At 31.4% G+C, this 23,797-nt stretch overlaps 2 protein-coding genes across 5 annotated transcripts; one reads left to right on the top strand and one right to left on the bottom strand.

Moving 5' to 3' along the window:
- Positions 1-3,345: 3,345 nt before the first annotated feature.
- On the bottom strand, positions 3,346-14,190 carry LOC127711342 (INO80 complex subunit E-like). Its single transcript, XM_052217372.1, has 8 exons — positions 14,097-14,190; positions 11,553-11,638; positions 10,113-10,183; positions 8,122-8,232; positions 7,204-7,294; positions 6,494-6,551; positions 5,676-5,820; positions 3,346-3,712 (listed from the first exon to the last, which is right to left on the bottom strand). Exons 1-8 carry the CDS (start codon positions 14,110-14,112, stop codon positions 3,658-3,660), a joined length of 633 nt encoding a protein of 210 aa, XP_052073332.1. The 5' UTR covers positions 14,113-14,190; the 3' UTR covers positions 3,346-3,657.
- Positions 14,191-15,208: 1,018 nt separating this feature from the next.
- Positions 15,209-19,950, top strand: LOC127711341 (60S ribosomal protein L6-like). Of its 4 annotated transcripts, none has more exons than XM_052217368.1 (5): positions 15,209-15,342; positions 16,391-16,531; positions 17,545-17,593; positions 18,181-18,365; positions 19,696-19,813. In XM_052217368.1, exons 1-5 carry the CDS (start codon positions 15,247-15,249, stop codon positions 19,732-19,734), a joined length of 510 nt encoding a protein of 169 aa, XP_052073328.1. In that variant the 5' UTR covers positions 15,209-15,246; the 3' UTR covers positions 19,735-19,813. The 4 variants fall into 4 exon arrangements, with proteins under 4 accessions (XP_052073328.1, XP_052073330.1, XP_052073329.1 ...); XM_052217370.1 differs by lacking the exon at positions 19,696-19,813 and adding an exon at positions 19,632-19,689; XM_052217369.1 differs by lacking the exon at positions 19,696-19,813 and adding an exon at positions 19,568-19,625.
- The last annotated feature ends 3,847 nt before the right edge of the window (positions 19,951-23,797 follow it).

A 23,797-nucleotide genomic window follows, 5' to 3' on the forward strand; every position in this document is an offset into this window, starting at 1 on the left:
AATTGAAACAGATCCGCTTATTCGTTATGATCATGTGATGCATGTCAAAACGTTTTGTTCCAAAAGCTATTACCTTGCAATTGCACACTGTTTAGAAAAGGTAATTTTTTTGCAAGTTATGCACATTACATCGCTATGGACGCCTACATCAATTGAAACCAATCTTAAGTACTCAGACAGGGTAGTTATGATTGCAATCGATATGAAATTCCTTCCGTCTGCACTACTTGGAACTACTGCAAGCATTTACCAGGATATAGTATAGATATTTAGATTCAAATGAAGTATTTTAGCGAGAAATCATTCAAAAAGGGGACTTGTTATCTTATTTTTTATGCAGATATACTTTATTGTTTATAAGTGAATCATAGACGACACATAGTTGAACAACCTGATTGAATTTCTAAACAATTTTAAGATACTTATCAGTGAATAATTTTACGTTTCATTAGGAACTATCATTTGTTTAACTGCTTTGCTTTATTTTTCCTTTCAATTTGTTTTTATTTTTAATTTTTTGTGTCTTTTATATACAGATGTATACTTTATTGTAACACAGCCAACCTTGTTCGTCACAGTTTCATATGATTACTCGCCAAAATCTAATACTAAAATATATTAAGGAATGAGTGCATATCAAGATCATTCAAATCTAAAGTGAAACTCATTTTGCGGTTGGTCTGATTTACAGATTTCCTAACGAGATGAAATGGGAAAAGCCTCTATTTATTTTCAGCTTTGAATCAAGTCTACATCCATCTATCTGGGTTTTTTTTTACTTTTTAAAAAGTATGTATGCTCCACTTATTATATTAAACCATTTCTACACGTGCATACAAAAAAATAAACAGAGTTAGCAGTGTTATACTTTCACAGATGTTTTTACAGCTAAACCTTTCATTCTAAGTTTCATAAAAACTTCCGATAATTGCTCCATCCCTTTACAGAATTTTTAATAAAATTGTCAGACCTTTATAAGTCGTTGGCATATTTTTTTATAAAATATAACTGGCTTTGAAGAGAAACGCACATATTAAGCGACGCATTATCACTTTACACACTTATAAAATTATATCTCACGTTTGTGATCTCAAATATTTGTCATGGAGTTGTCAGTATGTTTTCGACTAATGAGACATGGACAAGCTGATTACTATATTATGAATTTTTGAATTTTGAAAAGTCACCTCATATATAATCCTTCTAAAATGGTTTATATTAATCAAAAAATTAATTTTACCAGAATTTTAAAATGATTTTCCGAATTTCTATTTTAAGTCATGAAAGCAATCTTGGTCTGCGAACTTTATCAATTTGGAAAGGATGTAATAATATAAACCAGGGCCAGACATACAATTAACTCTTTTCATCAATGACAACCACCTTGAGACCCAGAAAATTAACGAATTAATCATACTTTGATCGTTTCTGCTGGCTATAATTATGTCTTTTGAAGACTATATAGTAGAAAGATGGCACTGTAAAATGAAGCTACACGAACTGCACATTTATAAGTAGAATTGTTTTCATATTTATTTCTAACTTTTTTAATGACGTAGACACATTGACCAAAAAATCAATAGGTTTCTTTAATCTTTCCTGTATCTTCCATCTGTATGAGTGCATTCCAAGGGAAACTTGAGCACGGTAAGGAATGTTTGCAGTTACTTTCTATTTTAGTACGTTTCCTTGACCTTTGACCCCAAAATCTAAAGGCTTCGCAAGAAATTTCACTGTAGAAGTTTCATTCCATTCAAGGGTGGGAAACTCAAGATACCATCCAGAAACTATTTTTTCTTCAATTTTTAGAAATAGTAACCCTGGTTTTTGATACTAAAATCAAAAGGCTTCCTCTCCTTTCCTTTATCTTCCATCTGTATGAGTTTCATTCTAATGAAGCCAGGAACACTCACGTCATCAACCATAACCCATTTGTTCTGGACACACAGACAGACAGACAAAAATTTCAGGAGCCTTGAAAACAATGTATGTAAGTATACAATTTGGTTTGGTCAATTACATTGGGATATCCAAATCAATTATATAATCAACTTCACAAACTGAATTATATTTCAGTAACTTTTTAGATATAAATAACTTTAAAAAAAAGATAGTTCAGTGCTGACATTGCCAAGGTGTATCTCTACATTATCTACATTGTAACTAGCCAATGATTTTAAGGATATTTTTTTGTTTTTACAGTGTCTAATTAAGGGAACAGTAGAAAAACTGCTGTTCAAAGCTCGTTATACATTTAAAAAGAGACAAATTAAGGTAACAGAAACTGAGGGAATAGCATGAACTCCAAAAGGAGCAAGACTGGGTGCATCCACATGGTATGTGTCTCCTGCTAAGCATGCACAGATAGGGACAATAGTCAAGTCTGAAAAGTAATCACATCAGATAAACATAATGCAAACTCATTTCCTATGTCCAAATTAAGTTAATTCTAAACAGACTCTAATAAAAGATTTGGAAAACATAACCATTATTGAAACCAAGCATAAGATTATTTCATCAACATTTGGTTCTTATGAAAAGACAAAATATCAACATCCTATTTTACCCCTGATTTATTTTTATTTCAGTAGATACAGCCTTGATGGTTGGTTCACAGCAACAAAAGATAAAATTATGAAATTCAAAACCCTTATGAGAACTTGGTTAAGATTGGTCCAGTTCATATTTAGTGTAAGGAAGTAAGATCACATATGATGAATGCCAAGTGATAGCAACCTTTTACCCTTTGTAGGCTAAAAATCCATCAAGCAAATGAAAGCATAAAAACAATAATTGTCTAAATAGTTTTAAACATTACATCACAATGTGAGCTTAAGCGAGAAAAAAAAATACCCTGACCTTTTATAATATCTAAAGCAACCTCATTTTCACAATACAAGTGTGGTACATGTAGACAGCTGATTGGATAGGTTTAACAATACATTTAAGTTTGAAATGACAATGAAAACTGGAATATGTGCCTATTGGACTTGCACAATCACATTTCTATGTTTAGTAGACTGAAATCTGGATCAAATCCCTTATTAGGCATATATTCTAAAATTACAATGAAAATATGTAAAAAGTTTCACTTGTTCCGTTGATTAATAGCGTTTGATTTTTGAATTTGCCTTGGAGTTCGGTATTTTTGTTAATTTTTTTTCAAGTTGATGTAACCATGACTTCATGGTCAACTACCTTTAACCAACATTTGAACTTGATACAGAAAGGACAAAAGGATGGAATAATGAACAGATGCACAGACTGAAAAAAATAATGCCCCCTACTATCATAGGTGGAGCATAGACAAAACCAAATATATTATATTATTAAGCGCAAAATTAATCAATTTTATATCATTTTATTAAAATAAGTACACATAACCAACACAACAGATTATGCATTGTATAGTTAGTAACTACACTAAATCATTAATGTAACAGTTCTACTGTGTTAAAGAAGATAAACAACTTTTCTTGTTCATAAGCACTGTTAACAGAGAAGTAGACCAACGCACTGAAGCATTCTAACATAAACAATTCGCGTAAGTTCATCATCACTCTGTCTTGTCAGGATTAAAATGAAGTTAAACACATAGACAAATACATTTTGATAGCTATATACTTGAACACATCTGGTAAATAATCCAACATATCTCTATTGTGTGTCTATCACTAAATCTGAATCTTCATCATCTCTATCATTTCCTTCACTGAAAAAAATATGAATCATTTATAATTATTACTTCGAGGTTTTCTAATCCAAATAGTCAGAGGTCCTCATAGTAAAATCCATAATGAAAAAGGTGGGTTATGGTCTATAATTTCACAATACCTAATTCCTACAGGAATTGTTAAAACCTAAGAAACAGTTTTTCATCTCAAAGTCTGAGGCTAACAAGTTCAAGACATCCCTAGCACCAGTTTGAATAGATTTTTTGCCTGGTTATTATTTCATCTGTGCATTGGAAAACAGATGTGGAATAATATCCGAAATTAACAACTATGAAACACAGAAACAACACAAATTTTAAAACAATTACTGGTGTGACAAAACATTTGACAACTATATTGGCAGAAAACATGTCTGAAAAACTTGTTAACTATAAGCTGATTGTGACGAAATTTAAATGTTTAATGGGCAATCTGGATCCTTGCATCCTTGAACTGACAAAGTGATTGTTTTGGTTTGATATTTTTCAAGCATCCTTATGTATTTTTATTTATATATGTTCATTTTTCAACCCATAATACATAAATATATTACTTTTATCATTTGTCACATTTATAACAGTCGCAATATGGAAATTATCCCTATCAAGATTTTCATCTCCTTGGTAATATTACTGCGTTGATTTCATACAGATAATAACAAGGCCTAAAAGGCTAAAACCAAATACTTTGATGGAAAGATAACAACTGGAATTTAATAATTGTATAGAAGTAGAAAATGGAAAATGAAATTGTTCACATAAAAGAAGTTTATCATGAGAATAAATATGCCCTTGAGATAACTTGTGTTTAAGATTTTTATATTTCATTTTCTCTCAATTCTTCCTCACTCAATAGCTTTAATATTTTATAAGAATATCTAGCTTAGAAGCCATTATAACATATGGGATCATCTGTGACAATACAAAGGCATACATCTATAATATTGGGAATTTTTGTGCCTCAACACAGACCAAGAGACAGATTCTGTTCAAGTAGAAGAATAATATTAACTGATGGTTGCTTAACACTCCCTCAGGCAAAGTTGACCTAAGATGGATTTGGCTATTGTTTTAGGCACTTTTTGGTCATAAAGCTCTTCAACTGTTTCGGTCCTGATACATCCTCGGCTTTCAAATATTTGGCTTTGAGCGTTCCTGATGAAGGTAAATCTAAAGCACTTCAGACGCATGAAATTAATAACATGTTGTTTTCATTTATTATTCAGCGGCAAAAAATGAATGCACATTTGGGTCTTATTAAACACGCTATTGAAATATGAAAATAGCCTGCTTTGTACTAGATCGAGACTCAAATTTTCAATGTTCTCACTCACAAGGTAATGGCTGACAGAAATACAAGTCATCCTACAAACCCATCTCAGAGCCAACCATACTTTGATTAACTCTTAAATGCAGCCTGCTTGGTGGATAGCACAAAATAACAATTTTATATTCTTTGGATCAAGATGAGTAGCTACCAAGAGATCATAGAGGTGTTTATAAAAGAACTGAACCATTTTTATAAGAAGTATCATGTACTAAATCATGACACTAAAACTTCAATGTGCAATATCCTTCAATTCATCTCTTCTTCAAGTATAAATGTAACCTTTCTTTTGAAGCATTTACATTTGATTTAATGAATATTTCAGATGTTTTTGCATGATGTTGATGGATGATGTATGGCTGTTTAACTTCAAATAGCAAATTAAATGCATAATCAGGGTGAGAGCATGATTATGTGATATTAATATGAACCCTGCCTTGTACAAGACCGGCATGCTAAGCCTGATTTTTAATGTGCGAGTTCAAAAAAAGCAACAAATACAAATGTTCAAGTCTTTGGTTTGAACCTGTCTTCATCAAACCCACAACCTCCCACACTTGAGATGAGCAGGCTACCATGAGATAACTGAGGCAGTGTTTTTGCATGAATGTTGACATGATTTTAAAAGCATAATACCTGTCTTGATTAGAGTTATCATGGCTGAATATCTCCATTGGTAACATCATTGGTGCCTTCTCAATACCAAATGAAATCTGACGAGATTCTAGTCGCTTTTCTACTTCTTCTCTCGTTAACTGAGGCTCTTGATGTGATAATTTACCTAACAAAACATTATTCAAAACTTTGCAATAATATTTCCAATCAATGTCAGAGCAGCTTGAATTGCCTACAATTTTAGTTCTTGGTGTAAGCTATTAAAATGCGTTTTCTTAAGCCTTTTTATTTTTATTTAACCTACAGTTGGTGATTCAGTTATTAACCACTTTTGACCATGGAATTTTTACTGGAAATAAAGTAGAAAATGAAAGTATATCTTTTTTTCCTCATTCTCAAAATGTGCTTTATTTTCCTCATTCTCAAATTGTTGTTGGGCATCTGAGGAGTGAAATTATCGGACCTATTTAATACACATGGGAAATTATCAGTTATTAATTTACTGCTGCAAAATCGCAGTATTTCTTTGAAACCAATGTAATAAATATCTATCTTATTGCAAATTTCAATCAATCATGGATTGTTCCCTGAATTTTGACTTTTGATTTCCAAGTTTAGCACTGCAGGTTCTGCATCATCCATCTTTTATTAGAAAATGTTCATTAATATGACCAAAAAAATTCAAACCAGCTTTTTTTTTATCCTTCTGATGATCGGTACACAATTAGTTGCAGTTAAGTTTAATCAAATAAATCTTTCATCTGTATCATACATCTAATTCACAATTAGCATACCCTAAAACCCATTTACATGAATGAGTACTGATAAAATACACAAACCTCCTTTTCCTTTCTTTGCACTTGGTTTGGATCTCTTCTTCACTGGTTCTGATGAAGTCTAAAATTAATCAATGACTTCTCAAGTGTACTTTAACAAATTAGTCCAATTTTATATTTGATATTTTATTTAAAAACTTTTTATTAAACCACACTTTCAATTTAAGGTAATATTATTATTATATCTCTTTGATTACAAACATTTAACCACAATACTTTTTTTCAAATGAAGATTCATTTTTCTATACATAAGACTGTCCTGGGATAACTTAAACAAATCTTTTTTCTTTTTTAATTTTTTATAAAGTATTTAGTATTAAGGTGCATATAATTGAGTGCGAATCTTTTTTCAGAAGTCAGGATTGGGCCTTTATTTTTGACAGAATTCAGGATGCCCACTTATTGGGACACAGGAATTAATGATAATTTTTTGAGATTCGTGACAGAATGATTCATTTTTATTTCCTAACCCCCACCTCTCTTAAGTTCAACCATGACTTTTTTATCTATACAATAAAAAATATTGAAATAGATAATGGATTTCGATTTCATTCAAATTTGGAACAGATTTTAATTTTAAAATCCAGAAAAGTCTAGCAAATATAAATATTTGAAACCTGTATCTATATAAAATGCACCCAGGATTTTTCAAAACAAATGTCCAGATCTTCATTCCAATGTCATACTATCAATTTGGTTTGATACAAACTTACAGGAATATTAGCTCTACTCTGTGCACTGGCTGCCATGTACAATGTCGGATCTGTTCCAAACTCAAATCCTAAACTCTCTAGTGCTTTTCTCCTGTAACAAGACATAATCATGCAGCTGAATCTTCATAAATGTACATAACTTTTTATTCATAGAAAATCTTCATAAAAGTACATAACTTTTTTAATTAGGAAAAATCAGCAACATGATAGATGATAGATTTATATAGTAGGACATAAATACAAAACTTTATTAAAGCTTCTAATGCACTAAATATTGATCATATTTAATGAAATTTGCTGTCAGACAAGCTTTACCTTAAAGTAGAACATTGCAGGGGTGAAGCATTATACTTTTCTGAAAAATGAATCTCCATGCAGAACTTTACTTAGATCTTTCAAGAATCAAGTATGAACTGTATTAAGTTATAGAGACCCAAATTTGTTAACAGATGTTGTAATATACAAAAACAATTGTTATAGTAAAATATTTTTAAGATTCTCAAAACTGGATGTATTTAAAAAAAATTTACCTTACTGGACACATGTACATACTAGTGTGAATATATATGTCCCTTGCTTGATACACGGGTGCATAAAATCAAGAAATGGTGTGAGGTATCTCCAGCTAAAATGTACTTTTGCCCTTGCCTTTGATTGAAATAAAATACAGGTAGAGTATATAACCAAATGATGTTTAGTGCCAAATATCTGATTGGTAGTCAGTAATGAAAAATGTGATGAACATTGAGTTCTTACTCCTTATCAATAGTTAAGTACTTAGTCCCTATATTTGCTATTCAGATGATAGCAAATATAATGAAGAAAGCATAAAGCACTTATTTTTTACCTGCACTGTGTCCATCGTTTTCTGCTATTTAGATAACAGCAAATATAATAAAGAAAGCATAAAGCACTTACTTTTTACCTGCACTATGCCCATCATTTTCACTATCACTGGATGCTGTAGCATCTGAATCATCTGATGAATCATCTAATTTTTCATACTGTAATAATCTGTCTAGCAAGAAACTAAAAAAACAAAGTTCATACTGTAATAATCTGTCTAGCAAGAAACTGAAAAACAAAGTTCATACTGTAATAATCTGTCTAGCAAGAAACTGAAAAACAAAGTTTATACACACAGGCACTTGTCTCTGAATAAAAATTTCCTTTATACTTTAATATAACACAAGGTACTTAACTCGCATTTTTGAAAAATGTCAACCGGTCGCGAACTTCCGTTATATTTCGATTTCTCTGTTGTCTTCCCCACTAAAACTTATTTATGCCATAAATCTAAATTGATTTAAGTACACAATGGTGTATAACACGCCTACCATTGTTGGCGGAATCATTCGTAGCAGGCCTCCCCAAGTATGTTAAACGTAATTATTTTGTATACCCACAACCAATTGGAAATATAATTAGGATCGCAGTAAATGATTAATTATAATTGTCCATTTGGTATCTTTTCCCTATCTTATACATATCTCTTTCTACAGTTATCTCATTTTATGTGTAAAGTCCAGAGAGAGTGTAAAGTCCAGAGAGAGTCTGAATGACATTGATGGAATGGGAAAATTTGAGCCTAAAAATAGAAACTCGTAACTCATAAGACATACCTCAAATAACACTTATTAGATTTTTTTAGCGGAATCTTTAACAAATTTACTATCTGGATGATAAGTTCTATTCAGACAAAAACTAAGTTTTGGAAATACTTTTTATAATAAATCATTTACTGCAATCCTTATATTTCCAATCGGTTGTGGGTTTACGAAATAATTACGGTTGACAAACTTGGGGAGGCGTGCTACGATTGATTCCGACAACAAAGGTAGGCGTGTTATACACCATTGTGTAGATAAATCAATTTAGATTCACAGCATAACAAGTTTTAGTGAGGTAGACAACCAAGAAATCGAAATATAACGGAAGTTCGCGACCAGGTGACCTTTTACCAAAGTGTGAGTTAAGTACCTTGTGTTATATTAAGGTTCATAGGAAAAATTTTTTCAGAGACAAGTCACTGTGTTTATACAGTAACAATCTGTCTAGCAAAAAACTGAAAAACAAAGTTCATACTGTAACAATCTGTCTAGCAAGAAACTGAAAAACAAAGTTCACACTATAACAATCTGTCTAGCAAGAAACTGAAAAACAAAATTCATACTGTAACAATCTGTCTAGCAAGAAACTGAAAAACAAAGTTTATACAGTAACAATCTGTCTAGCAAGAAACTGGAAAACAAAGTTCACACTGTAACAATCTGTCTAGCAAGAAACTGAAAAACAAAGTTCACACTGCAACAATCTGTCTAGCAAGAAACTGAAAAACATGTTCATACTGTAACAATCTGTCTAGCAAGAAACTTAAAACCAAAGTTTATACTGTAACAATTTGTCTAGCAAAAAACTGAAAAACAAAGTTCACACTGCAACAATCTGTCTAGCAAAAAACTGAAAAACAAGTTCATACTGTAACAATCTGTCTAGCAAGAAACTGAAAAACAAAGTTTATACAGTAACAATCTGTCTAGCAAGAAACTGAAAAACAAAGTTCATACTGTAACAATCTGTCTAGCAAGAAACTAAAAAACAAAGTTCATACTGTAACAATCTGTCTAGCAAGAAACTAAAAAACAAAGTTCATACTGTAACAATTTGTCTAGCAAGAAAATGAAAAACAAAGTTCATACTGTAACAGTTTGTCAAGCAAGAAACTAAAAAACAAAGTTCATACTGTAACAATCTGTTTACCAAGAAACTGAGAGAAAAAAAATCATACTGCAACAATCTGTCTAGCAAGAAAACAAAGTTCATAATTTTAAAAAAGAAAACCTTATTTATTTTGGCCTAATTATATATATATTTTAAAGATAAAAAGAAAAACTGTTATATATGATTACCTTCTATCTCTAGTGATCTTAAGAAGTTTTCTCTGTGATTTCCTCAATTCTTCTAAGAAGCACTCTTGTTCCTAAATAGAATTCAATTATCATAAGACTCATATCAGAAACAAATGTATACAATAACATGTCCACAAATTGGCGTATTTTGTTGTAAACAGTTCACATACATTTCTTTTGACAATTTTGTTTCGTAGAGACTATTGGCTAGATATAATTGTTGGCATTGTGTATTATTTGTTTTAAGTTTTTTGCAAGTTATTTTTTGTTTTCCTTCTTCCATTGTTTTATAAGTACCACAGATACATTTTTGGTACATGAATTTTTTTTAAAGGATGAATTAAAGGTTTACTTTTGCTATAATGTATATATATGTTCAATAAAATTTTGTGACTGTAAGCAGACCTTGTTATACTAAGGCAATCAATATTTTTTGTTGGGTGTCATTTTTTCTTATTATCAAATATTGCTCTGCAACCATTCATCTTTACTGCAATTTCTAGCACCTTTATTTCTTCATTTTTATTTTCCTGTGTTACATACATGTACATGTATTTGATCTATAACCATGATGACTGAACTTCATCATAATTTCTTTTTAGGTAATCAGAATTAGCACTAATTCTGACAGTGTACATGTAATAAAATGCTATTTTAACCTAAGACATACATTGTACATGTACATTGTATTATAATTAGGCCCTATAATAAAGGTATAGTACATGTACATGGAATTAAATGTACTTTCACAAATAAATATTGAACCAAAAATACTTGACATGTTTTACTTTGTATTAAAAATATGCTGGCCCTATTCAGACAAACAAATAATTATAAGATACATTTTAGCATGTTTTAATTAAATACATGTAGCAGCGCCTCCCATGAAAACGGATGAAATTTTCATTATTTTTTGTTGTTGTTCTAAATCCAACTCATCAAAGTTTTTTTTCATAAAAAAGTAAACATTCAATCTATTTGAAGGGAGCCTTAAATGAAATGAAGAAAATTATCTATTTGAAGGGAGCCTTAAATGAAATGAAGAAAATTACATGTATGCCAATGACATGAATTAATATGTGATATTTGTAAATGTCTTTGCTAAAAACAGGATTCACAAAGTTATAATTTTCTGTTAATTGACCTCATCCAGGGTTTAACTCAATGCTTTTCTGGTAACCTGGCTGTAGGTTTCATTTTTCTACTTCAAGATTTAGAATAAACCATCATTTATTTATAGGGAATCCAACAAGAAATGGAAGATGACAGGAATTCAAGTGACAAGTGATGACAGATGGATGGAGTGATGTCAGAACAGAGAAATCAAAAACAGGATACAATCTCTTTCTCGTGTGAGATGAAAAAAAAAATGACTAGCTTTTATAGTACATGTACATGTATATACATGAATTATGTGCAAAACCTCTACTTTATACTCACATATACCAAAAACTTTAGTTTCTTTTTCAATGCTTTGTATTTTTCTCTATATTCAACCTGGTGTTCTTGGTGAGGAATCTGTCCCTCTGAAAAAAATTGCTTTAAAATTAAAGATAAACTACAAAACAGCTTGCACAGGAATATAATAAATTTTAATGAGCTCCTAAAATGAAATGATTATTTGATCAGATCTATAAAAGGAAATACCCCATAAATCGTCAAGGTTGGCAGGCGAAAAAATTTAAGGTTGACCTACATGGAAGGCCTGCAACAAATAATTCCAACAACAGAAATAAGTGTGTCATACATCATTTTGTGAATAATTTAATGTTGATTTCCAACATAACAAGTTTCAGTGGGATAAACAACTGCGGAATCAAAATATAACAAGAGTTCACAACTGAGTGTCATTTTTCAAAAATGTGAGTTGGGTACATGTACCTTGTGTTATATTAAGGTATGTACATGTAGTAATTCTTTTTCAGAGAGGGAGACAAGTGCCTGTGTAGTGTGCAAGATAACTAGGACGGTCTGCAAAGAAGACAACTCAGACTGTTTATAAGGCCAACTCAAACAAAGTATAAAATTAGAGTTTTTACTATATAAATGATTAAATGAAAAAGACAGTGTCTGAAGAGAAGTCGTCTATAATGCAAAGAATAAAGGGAGAGTTTAGACCCCCATTTTGACTATAAAAATGATGAAAATGACAATTGAACCGTCTATGAAGAGACTTCTATATAGACCATTCAAAATCACAACTTATAGACTCTGAAAAATTTGTGTATTAACATGCATCTGTCTATTGTTGAAGATTGAAGGACGCTCAGGAGATTTTTGATTTCTGTTGTTTGAAGGCTGTACATGTATGAGTATAGAGTAAAAATGTTTGTAATGTTTTGGTAGCTTCTTTATTTTTGCATATATATAATATATATTATATCCTCGATTATTTTAAAGTACTGTGTTATCAGTCCAAGCATATTCCAATTTTAAAATGAAAGAATAACAAATAATTTATACATGCATTTATCTTTATGTCACCAAAGAAATAACTTCAAGTCAAGTAACATAAGTAACAACTACATATATGTCATTTACATAAGAAACATCTAATTTGAGCACTAAGTAGACCTCAGACGAACACTTAATCAAAGAAATATATTCAAGTCAAAAAACATTAGTAACAAGTATGTCATTTACATAATATAGACGGTCTGAGTTTACTTTTAAATTATAAATAAAGAATAACTTCAACAAATAAATAAAACAAATTCAACATAGACTTTCTTTACTACAATTAAGTTTTATAATAAATTGATAAAAATAAGATGAAATTTAATTGAATTCACATTTAACAAATATTCATTTTTTTCACAAATGTATTATGTTTTGCAAATTCAGCAAATATGTAAATGATACTGTTGTGTAAAATAAAACATTTAATAATTTATAATCATTTACATGCAAATATTCTAGCATCTCCAAAATTAACATTTTTCCCGTGTTTACAAAATGAGTGAATGTGCAGCTTATTTTGATGCTCTAAGAAATAGATCAGATGGAGCCTCATTATGTAAATTAAGAATAAGTGCTCATAACCTTGCATTGAAAGAGGAAGATATTTAAAAGTGCCAAGGGGTCAAAGAATTTGTGAAATCTGCAAAAGTGGTGAAATTGAAAATGAACAGCACATGCTACATTATTGTAGAGGGTACTCCAATATCAGACAGACTTTTGAATTCAAAATGTCCAAAATTACTAAAAAAAGTAACACCCCTTTGTGTGATAAATATAAAATAAAGCTTATACTTAATAATAAATCTTACACAGCACTTAAAAACTATCTTCCTCTTTTGTAACAATTTCAAATTGTTTCAACATGTTCAATGTGAGAAGTAATCTTTTGCAATAGATTTTCATTAAACATGTCTTTTATATTCACATAATTGTTTGCATTTTACTAATCATGTTTATCCATTCGCCGACGATTTGGTCATTACCATTTATGGTAAATGCGTTTGTGCCAATAAAATATTGTTTATTGTCTATTCAAATAGTTCAAATCCTCTTTTAATACTGTGTCTGAGTTGTCATTATAGACAGTCCGAGTTGACTTTTTAATCGTTCAGAGTTGTCTAGCATTCCCTGTGTACACATGGTACAGTTGCCTCAATCTTTCTGCTTTTAAAATTCTTCCTTAAACTCATATATATATATAAATAACTTAAAGCCAATAACTCAAAACTCTCAAGACTCAACTCCTGCATGGGTGGACTATTGGACCTAGCTATATAGCCGTATAAAATACACAGGTGGATATTTCAGGGTAAATCAACTACAACCACTTGCATAAATTTCACTGAAAAATCACAAACTGCAACACCAGCAAGAAGAGAGTAACCAAAGAAGATGCTGGTGTGAAGAAAATAAAGTCTCTGTCTTCGCCTGTTGTGAAAAAAACCCTTGAAATTTATTATTTTTATGGCTAACTAATCACTCATATACTGCTAAATTCAAAAGGCGAAAAATTTAAGACAATACCTGGAATTGGCATCATGATGTGATGGTAAACACTAAAATTTCGATTTTCTCCCTTTGATACTTCCTGTCATCCTTTTACTTCCGGTTGACCAAAGTAAGCCAGTGAAGTAAACGTGAACGGAAAATAAATCGGAAAATATCTCAATAAATAAACATCATCAATCCAAATTTGATAGAAGATTATATACTTTGTAACATTTTTTTAAGAAATGAAGATCTTTTATTCTCCAAATCAATCTGACTCGCATTCAAATATATTTTTTGCTAGCTGATCTGTCCAACATAAACATACCATTCTGTACAACTGAGCTGTGTCGGTATATTCTGTTTTTAATGCTAACCTTAGTAAAGATATTTCATAGTATGAAATAATTCGTTTTGTACGGGTTTTCTTTCTTAGGATATCTGGGGCAACCGTGGACACCATTTGTTTAAATACCATCATGATCATGCCCATGTTAAATATAGTTATTTTATAATTATTTAAGAGTCAAGTTGAGTTTATCTAGATAAGTGTGCATCACTATTTCATCTGATGTTTTGCACAAATGTTTATGAAGCAGGTGTAACTTGAGACCTGATCATAAAGGTTCAATCATGGAACACTTTTGAATTGCACCTGTAAATTTCCTATATCACATGCTTTTGTTATATGTGACAGTAAGAAATGCTTGTTTATTGACGTTATGCCGACTGGCCCCGGGCCAACTTAGTAACTCATTGTGTGGTGTATTGGCGTAACTTTAAACTTTTTCGCTAATCAGAAACACAAAACATTGTTGGAATTTGTATGCTCCATCCTGAAGACCGTAGTGGATATGCATATTAAAATAATGGAATGTAGCTTTAACCTTTAAAACATCTCAATTCAGAACTTAGACTTGAATCTGTTCAATTTTGTTTTCTTTGAACACGTTTGAAGATTTTATCAAATTTGTGAAGTTATTTTCAAGCAGTAATCATTTTAATGTGGTGATTTAGCTAATTTTTACTGATTATACAGTACATGTTTATATTTATGAATAAGTGGTCCATATAGTGAAGAAAAATAATTCAGCTATAAACCTAGAAATAACAAATTAAAATAAAATGGTGCATACAAACATGTACATTTAAATTGTTGTATACATTGTAAGTTTTATTCTTTCAGATGGCACCAAAAGCGAAGAAGCCGGCTCGTATGGTCACCAAAGAAGTTGGTGGGGATAAAAATGGAAAAAAACGTTTTGTTAGGATTAATAGATTGGTAAATAATTTTTAGAATTTTAGATATATATTTAAAAAGCATACCATGCATTACACTGAACTACTGTATGCTATACCTTTATCATACACCACAGTTGCCTGTTTGGCTAAATCTAGAACATCATGGCTTGGTGGCGTGGTGGCATTTGTGCTTGTATCCATCATGTCCATATAACAGTATTGGTTAAATTTTCAGGTTTGTAAATGGTAAGGGAAAAATTATATCCTACAACAAAGATTGAAAAGAGTTTTTTGTAATTGAGGTTTGTCTTTTTTCATACCTAGCAGGATGAAATGGGTTTTAATTGATTTTGAAAAGTAGCATGTTTCAAGTATTTATTTAAATATCTAATTTATCCCTTCTAGTTAAAGATCCAACTAAAAGTATTTGGCCATCGATCACTTTCTTATATTCACTATAAACTTATTCCCCAGTGTTTCATAGGTACCAAAGTTCCCAAAATAGTTTTGTAAGCAAGCATGAAAACTTTATAGTGAATTGACATTTATAAATGAAGGATGGAAAATAAAACCTTGTACAGTCAAACCTCCTTATGTCGAAAACTCTGATAAGATGAGGTACAAATGTATTTTGTTAGTCATCCCTTGTCTACCCTTGAGATCTGTTACCACTGCTGTAAATTCAATAAGTGCTGGTTTAATTTGTAAGGTTCGTCTACTATTTCTTACTTTCGACTTGTAAATATATTGAAGCATTCACTCGGGCCACACTTAAAAATATTTTGGTTTGCCCAAACCCTACCCATAGGTAGAGACAGTGGGTAGGTAGGTAGGCATTTTCTTCTTTTTTTTCGGCAAAGAGAAATTGCAGTGTCAGATGTTTTTTAGTCTTCATGCCTATCTGATTAAAAAAAAAACTTTTTCACATCAGGACAAAAAAGATTTTGAGTAGGCAGCTATTTTCTGGGTAGGTAGGGTTAGGGCACACAAACATATTCTTTTTTATGGCCTCAAACAAGACCTTTTAAATGATTTTATATGAACATGTACATTTATCCTGATTTTACATGATATAATTTCATTTTCAGCCAAGATTTTATCCTACAGAAGATAAACCAAGAAAACTGAGATCACGTAGGAAGCCATTCAGTCAACACAAACACAAGATTAGGTCCAGTATCACCCCTGGCACTGTTCTCATCATTGTGGCTGGACGTCATAAGGGAAAGGTCTGTGATATTTAACTAAGAATGCTGCATTTATACACCAAAAAATTAATTTGGCAGTTATACAGTGGAATAATGGATTAAATTATTGGCTTGGTACATGTAGATAATTTTACTGTCAACAACACTTCAGCTATGGTGCGTCAAAGGTCCCCATCATATCATAGCATTTTGTATATGAAATATTTAGGTGTTAATCTTCTCTGAGACTCTGACTGAAAAGTAACTGTTGTGTATATAACCTATCTAATTTGATCTTAAGAACATAAAAGATTGAAAGGAAACAGTATGATAAGAGCCATTATTGAGCCCCTGAAATTGTAAAAATAGTTAATTTATGCATTACTTTAGTTAAGCTTTTGCTCATATCTAAATACTTATGAGAAGATCTCAAAATGACAAAGGGGCCTCGGTGGCCGAGTGGTCTAAGTAGTTACTACTGTAATCACTAGCCAGTCAACACTGAGGTTGTGAATTCGAACCCAGATCGTGCGGGTGCACTCGACTCCAATCTTAATTGACTAGGATTGTCAGTTTTCCTATCGTAGGTTGGTGGTTTTCTCTGGGCACTCCAACTTCCTCCACCAATAAAAACTGGCCGCCACGAAATAGCCCAAAAGCGGTGCTTAAAAGTGGCGTTAAAACACAAAAAATCAAAATGACAAATTCAAATAATTCTTATGATTTTCCAAATGAAGGGTCCATAATAGTGTCCTTATCATACCTTTTCTTTTAACAATGCATTCTTTAAAAATTATTATAAAAATTACTTAACTGCTGAGCAAAATTCTGAAAGACAGTTTTTCAAATTTAAATAATAATTCTTATGATTTTCCAAATGAAGGGTCCATAATAGAGTCCTTATCATACCTTTTCCTTTAACAATGCATTCTTTAAAAATTATTATAAAAATTACTAAACTGCTGAGCAAAATTCTGAAAGACCGTTTTTAAGATTAAAAAAAAAGGGGGGCATAAAAAGATTTCATGACCGTCACAATATAATTTCTTTTTCAGAGAGTAGTATATCTAAAGGACCTTCCATCTGGTCTTCTCCTTGTTACTGGTATGTATAGCAATATATTTTTTCTGATAAAAACCTCTATTTATTTATAGATCTAGAATGTAAATTCCAGTGATAATTATTAATTGAAATCACTAAACCTTGTTCATTTGGGTTTCTGCCTCGATGTCCAATTTTATTGATAAATATTCATGTGAATAAACTAGTTAATTTTATCAAGATCAGAAATTTTATGCATAATTACAAAACAGAATTTGTGAGAAAAAAAAAACATTATTGAGTACAAAGACAATATGTGTTTAACATGTTTAAATATCAGCTGTTTTTGCACATGTCTAGAAATAAAAAATCCTAGCTCAGCCTCTTGCAAATACAGCAGATTTTAAGACGCTCAAAGAATAATCTCTATTTTCTTTTAAAACGGAGCTGATGTCTCCATCAGAATTTCATTTCTTTGCGTCAGTTAATAAAGAATATTGCAGAGCTTAAAATTATCATTAGACTGCATTGTAGAGCCTGAATTATCACAATCTTGCAACTTAAACTCATGTGCTTAAAATGGAATTCGCTATTCCTTATTTACATGTATTTTATGCATACAAATGATTGAATTACATTACATTTTTTAGGACCATTTCATTTGAATGGTTGTCCATTGAGAAGAATTAATCAGCAATATGTGATCGCCACAAAGACAAAGATTGACATTGGTTCCATCAAGCTGCCTGAGAGAGTAAATGATAAATACTTTGCACGACAGAAGTTGAAAAAACCAAGACATACTGAAGGAGAAATATTTGACACCAAAAAGGAGGTTTGTACAGTACAGATTGTTGATCACAGTTGATAGCTGATCATAGAGAATTTCCGTCTTGTTTCCAACTGTCAAATCTGGATCCATTTAATGACCCGCTGTAGCCTCTGCTACGGCGGGGGCATAACCGTATGTACGTTCCAAAATTGGTTTCCATCCTCTAACTTGAGTTTGCCTCAACCAAATGTTATGGAACTTATACACAATGCTAATTACCACAAAACACAGATCAAGTTTGAATTTTGGTGGTGTCACTTTAACCGTTCTAGAGTTATGCCCCTTCATAAATATAAAAATTGCAAAATTTTTAGTTTCCGTTCTCTAACTTAAGCTTGCCTCCACCAAATTTTATGAAACATATACACAATGCTTATTACCACAAAATAAAGATCAAATTTGAATTTTGGTGGGGTCACTTTAACCATTCTCGAGTTATGCCCCTTTATAAATGGAAGAAAATGCAAAATGTTTAGTTTCCGTTCTGTAACTTAGGTTGCCCCAACCAAACATTATGAAACCTATACACAATACTTATTACCTTAAAAACTCAGATCTAGTACAAATTTGGATAGCGTCACTTTTATCGTTCTTGAGTTTTGTCCCTTTATAATGTTGTATGCAAGAGGGGGCATCATTTGTGTCCATTGGGACACATTCTCCATTTATTGTTCATGTAAAAAATTGAGGTTAAAATTGATGATAAAATGTCAGTCTATTTTTTGGTGTTATGATTTCAATATATAGCTAGATAATTACCATAGATTTTTTATTTATTATCAATATTCACACAGGTATGATATTTCATTTGAAAGATGTATTAGAAAATTTATTTAGTTTGACCAACTAATCCTTTTCATTATTTATGCTCTATTAAAAAAAATAAATGGGCAAGTAAATATTTGCCACCCTATCTAAAGAGAACACGTTTATTTTAGAATAGGAATTTTTATTAATTTTCAACACTACTACCTACCTTGAAATCCAGGTCAAGTTTTGATTTTCCCTAATACTGAAATTATATTTCCAACTGATGTGTCTATTGAATTTTTTCAAAATGGTAAAAAAAAGGTTTTATTGGTGTTACAATTTTTGTAACATGACCTTATAATATCTTGACGACTGTACCTTATTCCTTCCAAAGAATGCAAATCAAGTATGATTTCCAATGTGCACAGCAAGTTTGAAACTAATGAACTTGTTAGGTGTACCAAGTAAGTGATGAACTTGTTAGGTGTCTGTAGTAAACTATGTTTTATCTGTATACAGGTGTACCAAGTAAGTGATGAACTTGTTAGGTGTCTGTAGTAAACTATGTTTTATCTGTATACAGGTGTACCAAGTAAGTGATGAACTTGTTAGATGTCTGTAGTAAGCTATGTTTTATCTGTATACAGGTGTACCAAGTAAGTGATGAGCGTAAGGAGGATCAAGTTGCTGTAGACAAACAAGTCCTGGATGCTATCAGAAAGAACAAGGACAAGAAGTACCTGTTTGGTTATCTGGGAGCCATGTTTTCATTACAGAACAGACAATACCCACATCAAATGGTGTTCTAAAGAGCCTTCATTAAATTATCTTGAAGAGATGTCTAGTTGTTTTGTTCATGTTTTTTAGCTTCATGCAATGCAAGTTTTTTCACTTCTTGGTATTCATTGAAAAAAAGCTTTGTGAGGCAAAATGCAGTGAATGTAAAGAAAAGATGTTCAATTAATGTACACTAAACAGCTCTCCAATTTTATTTGATACTGAGAAATATTTGAAGAGTGAATCAATCATATATTTATAAAAAAGATATGACAAAAATGAGAGATTAGTAGTGGCAATAAATATAATAAAGTTGTCAATGAGACAAACTATACACACCAGTTTAAATGGCATGGATATAAGCAACTATAAGTCACTGTATGGCCTTTTAACAAAGAGTAAAAAACAAACTGCCTGATTTATAACAAAACAATAAATTAAAAATAAATATATAAAGAGCAACCGTCAACCACTAAATTACAGACACAGGACTTGGGACAGATGCATATACAGTTGAGATAACAAATTTACTATAATTGTAATAAACCCAGCCTGCAGAAGTTTTGTCATTACAATCCACAACTTATTTCCTGTTGCCATATTGAATTCCAAAATCTTGGCACTAAATACCACATACCGGTACAGGTTATCTCAAAAACACAGTTTGATGAAAAAGTATCCAATTTGAAGAAAAATAACATTCTATTCCATTACAATGATTTTCTAAAAATAAAGAAGTGAGGTATGATTGCCAATGAAGAAAATTTATGTTATATCTAGATGTTCTTTTGCCATGATCATTTACAATGCTCAACACAACTTTCTTTCATTTGGGTTTATTGTCCCTAAATTACAATTTTTACCAATATTTTGCATTTTCACCTATTACAGTGTATCTTGGAAACTATAAAAGATCGATAGAATTTTTAATTATCAAGAGATTAGTTAGAAAAGATGTACAGTCGACTTCTAGGAATTATTGCTCTTTAATGACAATTTTTCTTGTGTTATGGTGAACTGTATAGGAGGAAGACAGAAACTAAAAAAAAAAAAATCATTAATACAAGATCAACAAAACTACATGTCACTGATATAGAAACGAATCTTAAATCTGGTCCTAAAAAGACTAAACAACACACAGAAAAAATGTATTTAGCAAGACAAACCTCATCAAACACAAGGGTTATGTACTCTGGCAATTCTCTGCTCCATCCACCAGTATCACCTGTTGTGCTCCTCATATCAAGTAAAATTGATAAGTTGCATTTGGTTGACATCAAAATCTAGGAAGAATTATAGGGTTGTGGTTTGACAAGTAGAACATATCATTTGTCAGTCCCTCAAATATTCCACAATAGTCAACCAAACCATCATGGTGTTCATAAAACTTTCCAAGATATGACTTCAAATTTACCATTAAGTGCCCTTGGTTAAATAGCTTCCTTGTATAAAGCAACAAATTTTATCAACTGAGAGATATATATACTCCTATGGACTATGGTGGATATTTGTATCATTGGCAATCATACCACATTTTAATTTTTTATTGAAATGTGCAGGTGCTTTGAATATTGAAATAAACAAGTCCAGAAGATTACTTCTTAAATTCATTATTAACCAACTGCCTGATTTATAACAAAACTATAAATCAAACACAAGTATGATAAACAGCAAACAACAGCCACAAAATGACACCCATATAAAGACGAGATAACAAATATGCCATAATTGTAATGAACGGTCACCCTGCACAAGTTTTGTCATTACAATCCACAACTAATTTTCTGTTGCCATATTGAATTCCAAAAACTTGGCACTTTCAATATTTACAATGTGATTGGCAGAGAAATACCACATACAAGTGATCTCAAAAACACAGTTTAATGAAAAAGTATCCAATTTGAAGAAAATGACATTCCATTCAGATTTCTTACAATGACTTTATAAAAATAGCTGTCTATGATATTCTCTATTTCATAGTCTATGGGATTGGTGTGATAGTAAAAACATTTCAGGATCAGTCAAAAACGTGTTATCACAGACTAGTTTGTGTTTGTCATTCTTGGAACACACTGTGGAAAAAGAAAGGTCGATTTTTTGGCAAAGAGCTCAACTAAATTTTACCAGTACTTCAACCAGAACTTCATTCCCACGGTTCATCGATCACAGTTGGTGTTAAGGATTTTGGTTCTCACTGATTGCATTGCAAATATAGACAAACCTGGCAAATGGGTTTTAAAAAATATATCTTAAGACGCTGCTGTTCAATGGTAGGTGCTGATTTATGACGCAGTTCAATATACTGTGGCTCCAACATAGTCAAATCCCACCTGCGACTTTGTGACCTGACATCTTATTTTAAAGAACCTGTGACCTTTAAAAATGTTCAAAACCAACAGTTTTATTCCATATATAAGTGGTAGCGATTTGATTGTAAGTATGAATGTCCACCTATTGCAGTACAACAAAAATTTTGACCGAATTGCAATTTGTTTCATCAAATAATTCTGGTCCGAAATTTAACCAACTGCTGTACAAGAACCACAGTCAAGTCATCAAAGTGCAAAGTGATAAAAAAAAGTAAACAGCTAACAAACACAAGTTTCAAAGAAGATGACACTGATTTCACACGAGTTATCTCCACTTAGAAGTCATGAAATAGAAATCACTAAAATTTTAAACCACAAACATATTTTGAAAAAAGTCAAACTTTGTATAGTATAAATAAGTTTCTTAGGTGGTGATCCTTTTGGTAGTGGTGGTGTAGTTGGCAATGACAGCTGCTCAGTATATTGAGTATGATAATAAGGATGGTAGTTATACATTTGTGGATATTCATATGGCATAAATGAGTATATAATTGACTGTCCAAACATTTCTTGAGCAGATGAAATTGTACTGGTAATGTTGGAAGTTGTGTCTGGAAATGACATAGAAGTTGTTTTTTTCGGACTTGCACATCTGATTTAAGCAGTGGATTCGTATGTGGCATATAAGATCATATAATTGTTATTATCAATAATATTGAATGCAGATATTTTTTTGTCCTGATTTTGCATTAGAACATTTTTTCATCACTTATAAATCCAGTGTCCTCTAGTTTAGGTTTTGGCAGTCGTAAAATTTAATATTTTTTTATTATATTATTTATTATATTGAGTTTTATGGGATAAATGGCAATGAGATTACGTTAGAAAAGTGCATACCATGTATTTTCATCACTGGGAGTAAACAATTTTGTTCAGGTAAATTATTCAAGGAATGATGGGCTTTTCAAGGAGAAATTTAAAGTTCCAATTGAATAAGAGAACAATAGCTATTGTATTTTGTTTAATGAGAGAGTTCACCCTGCAAAACTGTAAATAGCCTGATAAAGACCAACTATTTCTGGGGAAAGGTTTTATTTCTTTTGCAATTTTTTTGCTCAAAAGTAACCATTTGACCTGAGGAAATTTTCAAATATGACCTAGCTAAGGGGTGTATCTTATTGGAAACACAAACACTAATATATGTCATTAAAGTAAATGGAGAATGTGTCCATTGGACACAGATGATGCCCCCTCTTGCAAATAACGTTAAAAAAGGGCATAACACGAGAACGATAAAAGTGATGCCACCCAAATTCCAAATTTATCTGAGTTTTGTGGTTAAAAGTTTCATAACATTTAGTTGAGGCAAATTGAATTTAGAGAACGCAAATGAAAAATTCAACAATTTTTCCATATATAAAGGGCACAACTCCAGAATGGTAGAAGTGACGCCACTCAAATTCGAACTTGATCTGTGTTTTATAATAATAAGCATTGTGTATAAGTTTCATAACATTTGGTTGAGGACTAAAGTAAGAGAACGGAAACTAATTTTGGGATGTATGTATAGACAGACGTACAAGGGTAACACTTAATGCT

Source organism: Mytilus californianus, unplaced genomic scaffold (genome assembly GCF_021869535.1).
Source record: "Mytilus californianus isolate M0D057914Y unplaced genomic scaffold, xbMytCali1.0.p SCAF_8, whole genome shotgun sequence".
Lineage (NCBI taxonomy): Eukaryota > Metazoa > Mollusca > Bivalvia > Mytilida > Mytilidae > Mytilus > Mytilus californianus.

Coding starts and splice junctions, on each gene's coding strand:
- LOC127711342 (XM_052217372.1), bottom strand. Junction 8,233..10,112: donor AAGATCACTAGAGATAGAAG/GTAATCATATAT, acceptor TTGTTTTTTTAG/TTTCTTGCTAGACAGATTAT. Junction 5,821..6,493: donor TGCAAAGAAAGGAAAAGGAG/GTTTGTGTATTT, acceptor ATGTTTTGTTAG/GTAAATTATCACATCAAGAG.
- LOC127711341 (XM_052217367.1), top strand. CDS start 15,247: ATGGCACCAAAAGCGAAGAAGCCGGCTCGTATGGTCACCAAAGAAGTT. Junction 17,594..18,180: donor TGGTCTTCTCCTTGTTACTG/GTATGTATAGCA, acceptor TACATTTTTTAG/GACCATTTCATTTGAATGGT. Junction 18,366..19,759: donor TATTTGACACCAAAAAGGAG/GTTTGTACAGTA, acceptor ATCTGTATACAG/GTGTACCAAGTAAGTGATGA.